This window comes from Drosophila persimilis, unplaced genomic scaffold (genome assembly GCF_003286085.1).
Source record: "Drosophila persimilis strain 14011-0111.01,24,50 unplaced genomic scaffold, DperRS2 tig00000520-arrow-pilon, whole genome shotgun sequence".
Lineage (NCBI taxonomy): Eukaryota > Metazoa > Arthropoda > Insecta > Diptera > Drosophilidae > Drosophila > Drosophila persimilis.
Window position 1 is genome coordinate 4,629,762 of NW_020825317.1, and position 12,457 is coordinate 4,642,218.

At 46.1% G+C, this 12,457-nt stretch overlaps 1 protein-coding gene across 1 annotated transcript in view; it reads left to right on the forward strand.

The window, feature by feature from the left end:
- LOC6596730 (microtubule-associated protein futsch) overlaps positions 1-12,457 on the forward strand; it is a 49,229-nt gene that overhangs the window by 15,545 nt on the left and 21,227 nt on the right. The window contains exons 2-5 of the mRNA XM_026990197.1: positions 4,841-4,939; positions 11,735-11,907; positions 11,980-12,202; positions 12,271-12,429. Of these exons, the coding sequence (XP_026845998.1) occupies positions 4,841-4,939; positions 11,735-11,907; positions 11,980-12,202; positions 12,271-12,429 (654 nt within the window). The remainder of the gene's footprint in view (positions 1-4,840; positions 4,940-11,734; positions 11,908-11,979; positions 12,203-12,270; positions 12,430-12,457) is intronic.

Genomic DNA, 12,457 nt, shown 5'->3' on the forward strand with positions numbered 1-12,457 from the left:
CTCAGGTAAACTGAGAGAAAGAGGAAAATTAACTGAAATCAGCACCAATACAGGCAGTGCAGGTGGCCTTCAGGAGGCAGTGAATGCCAGAGCTAGCCTTTGGGAGAAGGATCTCCTCTAACTAATTGTTTAAGGGTCTTTTGCCGAAGGATCGAATGATGGATCTGGAACTCAAGACAGACGCCGTTTTATGAGCTAAACACTTGAGCTGGAGCTGGAGCTGGAGCTGGCGTCTAGTTTCTGGTGTCTGGAGCTTCAAGTCCGAAAGAACAACCCGAAGAGGCAGGGGCACAGAGAAGCAAGGCTTAAAACGGAATCTGTTTCTGAGCTCAGAAATTAAATATAAATAAATAAAGCAGGGGGGCACAGACATAAACACGTTGGAGGCGAGGCCCTGCCACACTGGATTGGCACCAAGCTAAATTGAAGTCTCACTCACAGATATCAACACATAAATATTAAATGAAAGAGCACCAACAACAGCTCAGAGGGAGAAGGGCAGTTGGATGGAGAGGCATAGAGTACGACTACAGTGTGACTCAGATTCTGTAGCCAGTTGCCACACACAGCTTCCTCCAGCCCATCCATCCATGCAGCGTCTGAGTGGCTTCATTCGCTTGATGATTGCTCAAGAGACTGGGAGGTAGATACAGAGAGAGAGAGAGAGAGAGAGAGAGAGAGTGAGGGATGGGCACTTCCTCTCATACACACACAAACACACCCACACATATATATATATAAATATATATGTATGCATGTACGTACAGTATAGTACGTATAAGGATATATATATCCTGGGCGCCGCATATCCTGGGCGCGCTTCCTCATTATTTTTGTGCAATCGCTGTAGGCGCTTTTGACTGCCGTCTGGCCCCTGTGCCTCTGCCCCCGTGCCACTCACTGTTGCCTCCTCCTTTATGCTGGCGCCCTTCCTTTTCCTCGTTCCCTCTTCTTTCCTTCCTTTCTCCTTGTTTCTCCGCACAATGTCCCTGCCTCTGCCTGATCCTGTGCTCTGTATCTGTGCGGCGCTGACTGTAAAAAAGTGTTAAGATTTTACATTTTTATGCCTTGAAGTTCACTTCTTTTCTCATTCCTCCTCCCGTCGCCTTTTGTTGCTGCTGGTGCCAGCCATTTGTGCCGCAAATTGCCGCAAAGATATAGAGAGCGGGAGAAAGAGGCATGAGAGAAGGGAAGAAAGGGAAGGGTGGAAGGTGGTATTTTTTGGGACACAAAGGAATTTCGCAGGCAAAGCTGCTCGGACAGAGAGAGAGAGAGCTCCTCCATTCATCTGGAGCCAGGAGCAAGTACCAGTATACCAAGGATCATATGAAGCCATTTTCCATTCAATGATATTGCAACATATTTGCGACATGCCACCCAATCTGCCATCTGCCACACCTTTTTTTTGGAACCAGACACCTCTTAATTTGCATCTGTCGGACATGACGGCATAAAAATGAAAGTTAAGCACTCATTAAGGTCTCGTTTTGAATAAGTTATTCATGGGATCCTTCATGGGAGCACAGGGAGAAAGCACTGAAGAATGTACAAGAAAGGCGCAGGAGGATGGGGAACTAGGAGTCAGGCGGCAGGAGCCTTATTGTTCATTAAATTTTCCAAGCGGCTTACGAGATAATTTACAATCTGTCAGATGCGAAGGAAATTTAATTCCTAAAGACTCAACTTCCAAAGGGAGCGAAGCTGGCTCCTTAGAGTTATTCGATAAATTTACCTGCCTCACTGGCTCCTGACTCCTGAATCCACACTCTTTTCATGCCGCGTTGCATCTACATAAATGGAAAACTTTTGCCAAACAGAACGAAAAACTATGGAAAAACAGAAAGAAGAGGCACGCTAATGATGCAGGTGCAGTTTCTGTTGTTGCAGGGAATGGGGTGGGGTTGGGTGTAGGCACTCTCTCCAGAGAGCAGTTTGCATTTGTATTGGCGGTATACCATCCAACTGAATTTCCTTTTGTTCGGGAGCTGTATGCCTCCACCGATCATGTGGCACAAACACTGCCCAGCAAGAATCGAAGACAATGAATATTGTTTCAATTTTGAAACCGAAAAGATCATCCGCTCAGTATAGCCGCACAGCAGAATTAAATATATACCAATACACTACTCTACTACTTCATATCCACCAAACATGTTTAAATGTTACGTTTTAAGAATATTCTTCGTTGATAATAATTTTTAAATTTTTTCCTAATGAATACTGTGCGACAAAATGAAAACATTCAAATGTACCCCCAAAAATCGTTGTTTTAATTTTAAAACTGCGATTTGGTCACATTTCGCCCTCTCATAATTTTGACTCAGCATTTGCAGTGCTGATATCTTAAACAATCGATGGATTTATGGATGTATGCTCCTGCCTTCTTAAGTTATTGAATGCCATTAATTCCCAACAATAAGAGTCACCGATCATTCAAATTATCAAAAAAATGTTAAAGGTGTGCACTTTTTAGTAAATCAATCCCATTGCATAGTGTTATTAGTGATTTGTTTGCATAAATTCATGCACCAGAGCCGATTTTGTTGTCTAGTGTTGTGCAAGTTGTGAATATATCCACGCAGCGAATAGCAACAGAATGTACTATTTTCAGAAGTCTACTGAAGTTTGCATATACATGTATTAATATTAGGCCCACAGCCAAACCCGTAAAGTTGTAGTGTTCCCTGAATGGGAGCGCCGAATAGAATGACTTAATGCTTGATAGTCTCCGCCCAGGTTCTGAGAAACATGCCAAGGAGCACATGTCTATCCGATCTCAAAGGTCTCGGTCTAAGAACGTTACATTTTGTGGCGGCAGGTAATGCATTGTCGCGGGCTCTTCCAGCGTCTTCCCAGACAACTTCATGTGCACCTCTTTCCCGACATTTTGGACATGTCGCATTTCGGCATTTTTTTTTCGAGTTGTGCGAGTACAAGGAGCACAATGGGAATTACATATGTTCTCGTAGTTATCAAGCATTAATCAGTGTAACATAAAGTGGGGTTGACTTACAATTATTAGTAACTTATTTCGTTGAGAATTGATGCTAGTAACGAACTAAAGTCGAAAAGTACCACTCCTATGTCCGTGCACCGTATAAGCAATAAATTTAATAATAAATGGCAAAGTTGAGAAAACTTTTAAAACGGTAGAAGACTTAACCTTTAGCTCAGTATATGTATCTTTAGTTGCATCCATTGTATCGACCCGACTCCAAAACGAGGGGGAACGTTGTGAGTTGCTGCGGACACCGCAACTCTACTGTTATACCCGATACTAAGTCAGTATGGCTCTCCTCCGGCAGACGCCGCTAATATTAAACGACACGACAAAGAGTGCGAGAGAGACAGAAAATCAGTCTGAGCGTGACGTCGGGCGCTGCGTAGCTACTGCAAATTGATTTCTTGCTTTTGGCTACAAAAATGATCCGATCTGATCCAGATTCAGCATAAAGTATATATTGTTCTTGATCAGCATCAATAACCAAGTTGATTGAGCCATGTGCGCCTGTCCGTCCGTCCGTCTGTCCGTCCCTATGAGCGCCTAGTGCTCAGAGACTATAAGAGCTAGAGCACCGACATTTTGTATCCAGACTTCTGTGATATGTTATTGTTACAAGTGTATTTCAAAAGTTCGCCCCGCCGCTTTACTCCTCCACAAAGAACGAAAATCTGTGAACGAAAACCAAAAACGCAGAATCGTAGAAAATGACCAGATCTACCAGATTGCCGAATGTGGATCAGATCGGATCATTTTTATAGCCAAAAGGAATAAATCAATTTGCAAGGGCTACGCAGCGCCCGACGACATGTTCAGACACGTTTTCTGTCTCTCCCGCACGCACTCTTTGTCGCTCAATGTAGCCTTATTTTGTTAAATTAATTTTTATTGTGCTGGCCAGAGATTTCAGTAGTGTAGTATGGTTGATATATGTATCTGTCATACTCTATAGGTCTTCGATCGTTTAAAGGAGAATCCGTTTCTTTTATGGAATGGTGAAGTTATTGAATGATGAATCTGACAGAGTATCAAACGCTACGAGTCACGGGGATGGCCTTCTTCCTCCCTAGCAGTTCTATACAGAACTTGCGAATACTCACGTCGAAAGTGGTTGATGATGGAAGAGGAGCACTCTGCACGGGAAGGTTGGGGCGATTGCTGACTTAATTTGTTGACCAAATGACATAATACACAGCTGGAACAGTAGCAGCATTAGGAGGAGGTGGCAAAGTGGGATTGGGATTCGGATTAGGAGTGAGAATGGGCCCAGAGCACAGTCTAAGCAAATATCCTTGTCCATCGTGGCGTATGCGTAATGCGACCTCGCTCCCTCTGTCTCTCTCTTTAACCCTGGCTGCTCATTTATCAAAAACTACTGAGAGCTAACTACTATTTGCAGATACTGTGTATAAAATATTACACAAAATTAATGCATAAACTAATATAAGGGTTTAGGGAGGACGACTGGAGGACGAGGGCTCCCCCGCAAGTGATGGATGGGTGGGCTGCCGGGAGGGGAAAACCATGACGACCTTCTTATTTCCAGCAGAAACAAAAATATGTTTTGAATCTGAATCTGACAATTTGCGTGGTATAAAAAGATACATTCTGTGGCATAAATATATGAACAGTTAGCACCCGAAACCCCACTTCCATACACATAATCGAACTCTAATCAAATAAAAAATGCAATCAGGTTCAGATTCTATTGCAATAATCGTTGGTATTGGTTTCTGGTTTGTCCTTTTTGGCTCTCTAACTTTTTCCCCTTGAAACCAATTCTTACTTTTGTTTTCTTATATGCATATCTCTTATTCTTTACCTCTGTTTCTTTTGCAGGATTCCTCTCCTGGGACGTATCTGACTGCCACGTCGACTTGGAGGAGGAGCTCAATACAATAACACAACACGCGCCCGAGGGCGAGGAGGCCCGTCACGGTAAGTCTTCCTTTCAGATTTTTCTCCTTAAATATGTAGCCTTTGAAGGGTCCTACCAATCGGTAGGAGTATCCTAGAAGGGGCAGGCAGCACAGTAAGCGCGTCGCTTCATCGAGAGTTCATCATCAAAAGAGCAGAGGCTGTGGCAAATTACAAAGTTATCCTAACGAATTATTATGACAATTGTCTTTGCAAACAGCAGGCATCTATAAGCCATAAGCCATACGCCATAAGCCATAACGAGGAGGATTGGGGCCCCAAAGCGCAACGAGCGGGGCAATGGGGGGAGCGAACCAACAATTGAATGCACAAAAGCCAACGAAAACTCAACGATTTAATGCTTTCATGCTTTTGTTGTTTTGTTGTTTTGTCGTTCTGGCTTTTGTGATAAATCCAACGAGAGGCTGCATTTTCATTTGCCCCAAGTGCAACAACGCCGGCAACAACATCATCATCAACATCATTATCGACAGAGGCAAAATGGAACAATGAGGCAGAGCTGGAGCTAGAGCCAACGCTTGCAGAACGCTTGGGGCTTGGGTTACGGGCGGGCCTCTTGGTCGCTGCTGCTGTTGTTGTCTTTGCGGATTAGTCTAAAACGTTGTAGAAATGCATTCAAGTGGCTTCCAGTGCATCGACAGTGGGAAAGCCATTCTCCTCGTCCCCCTCCCCCTCCTCTCATCAATCTTCGTTCTCCACTCTTCACTCTTCGCTCTTTGCTGTCATCTCTCCTCTGTTGGCTTTTGTGCCGCATTGTTTGTTGTTTGCGCACTTCGTTGAGTCCTGGCTTTGGAGATGATTACCGAGACAGGGACTCCGACAGCTGACGCAGAGATTGACTGAGATTCGAATCATCTACTGATTGGCTCTTCTGCAGACTAATCTGCCTGTTCCCTACCACTGTTTGAGGGGGTTTTATCTCCTGGTTTGAAGTATCACATTGGAGTGTAATCGATTTCAGAAGGATAATGCCTCTTATGGCCACTGATTTTTGTAGATAGACATACTCATCAATTCCATGTAATAATACTAACTATGGATAATAATATTCATGCAATCTTCCCCTGTGGATCCATCGCTTGTCACTTTCTGTGGTTGCATCTTTGATTCTACAACCAATTTGAGTCTGATCAGATAGCTTTCCCGAAATGGAGCACCCGTCGTTCCGCTTTAAGATTTCAAGCGGAACCTTTTCCTTGAGACAACGCTTTTTAAAACATCCCAATGCTCCAAACAGCAGGGAACCAACTAAGCAGAACAGAAGCCACAAAGTACTTACGGCACTGATAAGGTGTGTTTTTGGGGTGTTGCCTGCTGCTGACGCTGCTTCTGCTGCTCTGACGTTGAGGCGGTGTCCCTGAAGGACATGCTAAGTGCAACACCTGGACTCAATGCGCTCCCATTCAGCCGCGCGGACAATGGCATGGAAAAAGTTGGCAGCGCCAGCGGTGGTTTTTTTTTCATTTTCCATTTGCATTTGCAATCGCATTTCGTTTCGAAACTACTCAAACAAAATTCTCAAGTGGCGCTCCCCTCAGAGCGCCGCGGTCCAAGCCCAATAATGATGGTGCAACGCAGCCATAGTGCTACATGCCGCACCAAGCATAACTATGGACATAAGCAAAGCCAAAGGCAGAAGCAAAGCCAGCGGCAGAGATCCTGAAGGCCGCAGGGCGAAGGCTCTTGAGGCGCGATTGAGAATGCACAGAATGCATCCGCTTCAGCGAGCGCTTTGTGCTTCGTCTGGGTGCTCCTGGTCCTGGCGCAGAGCCCTGGTCCACGATTTGTCCACCGTCGTGCGTGCTGCCTGTCATTGTGCGGAGTAGGAGGGAGAGGAGGAGGAGGCACTTGTCAGAACAACTGCCAAAGGAGATACTCGTGTACTTAAGAGGCGACAGGGTAGAAGTGGATGGAAACTTTTCCAGCAATTACAAACATTCGTTAATAAGCGCATAATTCATTTTTTATGGCTTTCCTTCACTCTCCTCCAGCATCCATGGAAAAATTATAAGCCCCACAACCATCAAGTTTCCTGTTCCCGACTTGCATTCTCTCCTGTAAAAATTGAGTTTGACGCACTGTTTGCCTAAGTTTGTTTGTGAGGCGGACAGGAAGAACTTTGAAACTCTGCAGCACGTGCGCTCGCGCTCTTAAAGTGCTCGTCATCCAGATAACGCTCCCTTGGGTGACCCCTCCTCAATGGGTTCTGACTCTGAGGCTTGACCAGAAACAAAGGTGATTGATTCCTTGAAAGTTTTGCGGCTTCCGCTTTTGGTACCTGTTTGATCGTCACCCACTAGGGTTCAAATCTGACTCACTACTCATCTTGCCAGTCGCCACTCGCATTTCTGCAATCGCTAGATACAAGAGTCTTCGTTAATGATGTTTCATCAAATTTGACTTTGTTGAAACTTCCTTTACTAGGCTGGGAGATAGAAAGACTGCGGCGCGAAAGCCAAGGAGCTACATGGTTAGACGTTTTATTCACTCGTCTCGTAAAACTGTCGTCTCAAAACACTCGCTACTCTTTGGTCACACTCGCTATTCTAAATTCTCTAGTCACTTCTTTTTTCAGAATTCCCTCCACTCGCTCCACTTCTTTCCATACTCTTTATTCTACTCGTTTCACTTCTCCACTTTCGATTTTCCACTCTCCACTTACTACTACTTGGCACTACTTTCTGTTCCTATTTTGTTCCGTCTACTACCTTCTTTTTTTTTGCTGTTCTCCCTACATTTCCACACATTACTCATCTTTCCCCAATTTGCCGTGCCAAGTGTGTTCCACTTCTCTACTCTGCCTACGGATCATCAGGGATTTGGACACATTCTTATTGCTCGCCCCTAAGCTGAAATCTACATAAGCATTGAAAAGGATGTAGGGGATGTAGGTACAATGGAAGGCAGATGCCAAAGAGTCGTATCACGACCCAACATAACCTGAAAACCCATAGAAATTCTTGAGATAAGACGTATGCAAAATTGATAGATAGACAGGGTCCATGCCGTGCCTTGGAGGAGAGAGTAGGAGAAAGCGAGTGAGGGAGATTGAGGAACACGCCTACAAGGCCGTATTGACAATGGATGTGTGTGTGTGGGTGTTTGTGTCTGTGTGCGTGTCTCATGCATAATTCAAGTCAGAAAGGGAGAGAGCGAGCAGGAAGAGGGAGAGGTAGAGGTAGAGGTAGAAGTAACAGAAAAGATGAGTAGGAGAACACACGCCTCCATTTCCACATCCATTTCCATCTCCACTGACTGAAAAGTTAGGCAAATAGGAAACTGACAGAGCGACTAACTGACAGAGAAAAGAGAAGAGAAAAAGGGATGGACGGGGAGAGAATAGGACACAAAGAGAGAGAGAGAGAGAGGGAGAGAGAGAGACGCACACACACAGCCAGACAGACAGAATAGATGGATGGACATGATTTGCATATGAGAGAAGTGATACGAGAAGGAGGAACTACTTTACTGCTTGGGGCCCAGCGATAAGCAAATAAAACTATGATGATGTGCCTGACAAGAAGAATAAGAGGAACAAGAAGCAGCAATGGATATTACAAGTGTTCCTCAAACCGACCTACCATCCCTCCCATAGTTCTTCGTCCTCCATTCCTTCCATTGCATTGTTGGTTGATGATAATGATGACGATGATGATGATGGTCGCATGGTGACAGGGCATCAATTAATATCAAGCCACATGGACAGGACACAACATAACAGAACAGCTGATGTATGTCATTTGCGGGAGAGTGGGAGACTCTTTGCGAGGGCATCCTTTTAATTATGCAAGGAAGCGGAAGAGAGCAGGCAACCAGTGCGGCAGTGCAGTGCGACAGAGCAGTAGGAGGATAGAGTGGAGAATGGATGATAACATACCGCTAGACGTTTACAACATGTTATCGGTCGTGTTCAACAGGAGAACCCAACCACCAACCCGATCCAGTGCAGCCATCCTACCATCCATCTATCCATCCACGTCAGTCCGCCAGTCTCCACATTTACGTAACCAGAGACCATAGACAAGACCAGAGATAATTCCGGCATAATATGTGTTGCCCAGGCCCAGGCGGCTTCCCGACTGATTAATGATGGCCCCACGGCACATTGGCCATCGGCCAATGGCCATTGGAGCCTGGAGCGGATGGCCCATCACCCATTGACAGCGTGTGGATGCACTTAAACTCCCATTATCCATAGTTATTGTTTCTACGAGTATCTGTATTGTATCTACACTAGGTAAAACAGAAATACCCCCCAAGATCATTAAACATTAAACATACGACGCCCTGCCGGCCACTCACGCCTCGCCCTAAAGCCGGCCCTGGTTTCTTCACCTCTCTTTTTCGAACTCTCTAGAACTCAATTATCTAATGCGAATTTCAAATATTGTTTCCTCTATTCTCCCCTGCTCTTCCCCTTATTGTGCATCCTCCTTCCTTTTCTCAAACTTATGCCATGGTTGAGAGATCTGCCACTCATCTGGTCTCCTGGTTTCGACAGCTCAAAATTTGCATTCATGCGGCTGCCTTTTTATTTAATTTTGAGCAATTTTCCAGCCTTTCGTAGTCAGTTTTGGGGCAACGGGAAAGCATGAAAGTAGGAGAGCGGGTGCCGAGGCTCTGGAGGTTCTGGAGGTTCTGGAGGTTTTCAGCGTGCAAAAGGTCATTTTGAAACTTTTTTTTACACGTGCGCGCTGGCTTGACAGGAAACTTTTCCCTGGCCCTTGGGGTGGCAGAAAGTAAAGGAGGTGCAGAAGGTGGAAGACTGGGAGCCGGAGAGGGTAGAAAGGCTGGCTCGTAACTGTAATTACTTTGGAGTCAAATAAAAAAACAAAAAAAAATCATATAAAATCATAAAAAACACAAAAAGTTTCCGCCTGCCGCCTGTTATGGAAATTGTTTTGAGTTTTTTCTCGTTGCTCGTTTTTTGCGTTTCTCTTTTTTAGTTTCAAAAGTTGGGGCATCTCTGGCCGTAGCGAAGAGCAGCTATTAACGGTTAATCTGGCGCCATGCTGCCACTTTGGTAAGGTGTGGGGGAAGGATCATCTACTGCTTCCAAAAGCGCTTGTCCTGCAGCAGAGAATGCAGCTTTCCCTTCCGTCGTCCCTCCTGTTTTGCCTTGTCAAGTGCCGCACTAAGTCCTGGGCTGTGGCCCCCACCCTGGGGCACTGTGGGGGCTTTGCTTTAAGCACTCTGATGAAACTTTTCATTGTGTGGCGGGTGTGGCACTAACTTTTGGATTTCGACTCTTCAAGTGGTCTTAAAGTCTAGTCACTGAATTGAGGAGTCTGCTTTGAGCGTGTCACCTGGCCCTTCTTTCATCTCAATCTAAAGTCCAATTTCAGTTTCGATTGTCGTTTAAATCTAGCTCCAATAGCTTTTAATATCGATGGAAGTCTCTCTCTCTCTCTCTCTCTCTCTCTCTCTCTGACTTATTCCCCTCTTGTCCTGGGAAAAAGGGTCCACGAATTTCCCCCCAGACAGTTTTAGATTGAAGTTTATTGCAATCTGCAGCACGATTGGCATTCCATTTGCTGGGTTCTTCAGTAATATCGATGGGGAGAATGGGAAAGGCCAACAAGATGCTAATGCCAGGCCATGCCACCTTCTTCAGGGCATGTCCTTTGGGTGTCCCACAGCCTAGTTATAAACTATACATTCTTACGATTATGCGAGTGTGCAAGTGACAGACCAGACAGACACACAGAGATGGCAGTAGGGTACGGCAGGGGGCAACCTAAATTCATGGGAATTGCGTATACGCACAGGTCCTGGCCTGTGGGTGGGACCTGTGGCAGTGCCAGTGCTAGTGTCGGTGGCAAGGAACGGGGTGTCATGCACACAAACATTCCGTGTGCTGCTACATGGTTCCATGCGATAAATATATAAGCCAGCGCACACGCAGGTCGGGCTCTGGAAAGATTATCATTTATAAAAAGCACAAGGGATACACACACACACACAGAGAGCCAGCTATGGAGATAGAGAAAGAGAGAGAGATGGAAGAGAAAAAGCGGAAGAGGGGGTGGATGATGGGTTGGTAGAAGCCATAGGATGTGCACCCCCGTTAATGCTCTTCTTGTATTTTTTTACGCGTACGTGAGCACATTTGACCGCTCGCTGCCACGGCCACACACTTCCACATACACGTGGGCGTTGCATGGGCGAAAGCTTGCCTAACGCTGACCCTGCCTCTACACCCACCCCGTCTCTGTTTCTCTGTCTCTCTGCCTCTCTGCCTGTTGGCTCTTTGTCAACGACTATTTAGTGCGGAAAATGCGTAAATTATTTACGTATGATACGCATACCATGCCCCATAAAACCATTTTGGGGGGTCCGGACTCAGGGAAAAAGAGCGAACGTCATCATATGCGGCATCATTATCATCATCATCATAGAGGACGGGGTGGAGGGTCACAGAGGGATTGGGGGTGTAGAGAGTAGATGCCAAGGTCGCCAGCAAGGTCGCACCTGAACCGGCGACAAACCAGCGACCAACCACTTAATTAAAGCATTTAAATTAAAGATTTATTAAATAATTTCCCAGCATCGTCACGGACTCCGAACATCGCCCCACAATTGAAATCCACTTGATTTCGTGTGCGTGCTCGAGTCCAAGTCCGTGCCCGTAGCCCCTTAAGCGTCTGTCAAAGCCCCTTTGCCCATAGATTCATTAAAGTCTGAGGGTGCGAGGGGCTACGTAACGAGGTCACGCAAAAGGGGGCTTTGGGGTAGCTATATTCTCCCTTTAAATGTAAATGATGCCTCCCATTAAACCCCAATTCCGATCCACAGGTGAACGTCTCATACAGTATGCCAGCGAGAATCTGGTGACAGAGGTGCTCATCCATCCGCAGTACAATACGCTGATCCAGTGCATGCGCAATCTGCTCAGCAGCTTCACCCGCCATCGGCACATCATCCACGCCGGCTACACTTTCAGCGGCAATGGTTCCTGGATACTGCAGGTGGGTGTTTTTACTGGATGATTACTGGAGTGGTTTACCACACAGGCTAACGCTTTATGGTTACTATTACAGGATGGAACCTTCTCGGTGGCCGACTTTGCCGAGGCGTTTCAGGAGCACGACGTACAAAGGGTGATTCGCGCCTACGCGGACACCATCACCATGAACATCCATTGCGCGGATGCGGGCCTGTGGCACACGCTGCCGGAGAAATCATTCGCGCGTCAATGTAAAATCCGCATCAATCCCGTGGATGTGCTGGACACCAGCAGTGAGTGCATCAATGGGTTCTTGGGTGAGTTCCACCTGTGATTTATGGGTTGGACCCTCCCCGATTCTGATTCCCCAATTCACCTCCCGCAGATTACCTAGCGCCCATGGTGATGCCCACGTCTCTGCGGGAGCTGCTCGAGACATCAGATGTGGTGGGAAACATTCGCTTTACGCATCCCACGCTCTATGTGTTCCCCGGCGGTCAGGGCGATGCGGCTCTCTTTGGGATCAACGGCTTTAATATGCTCGGTGAGTATTAAAGCCCTTCAAGATAATG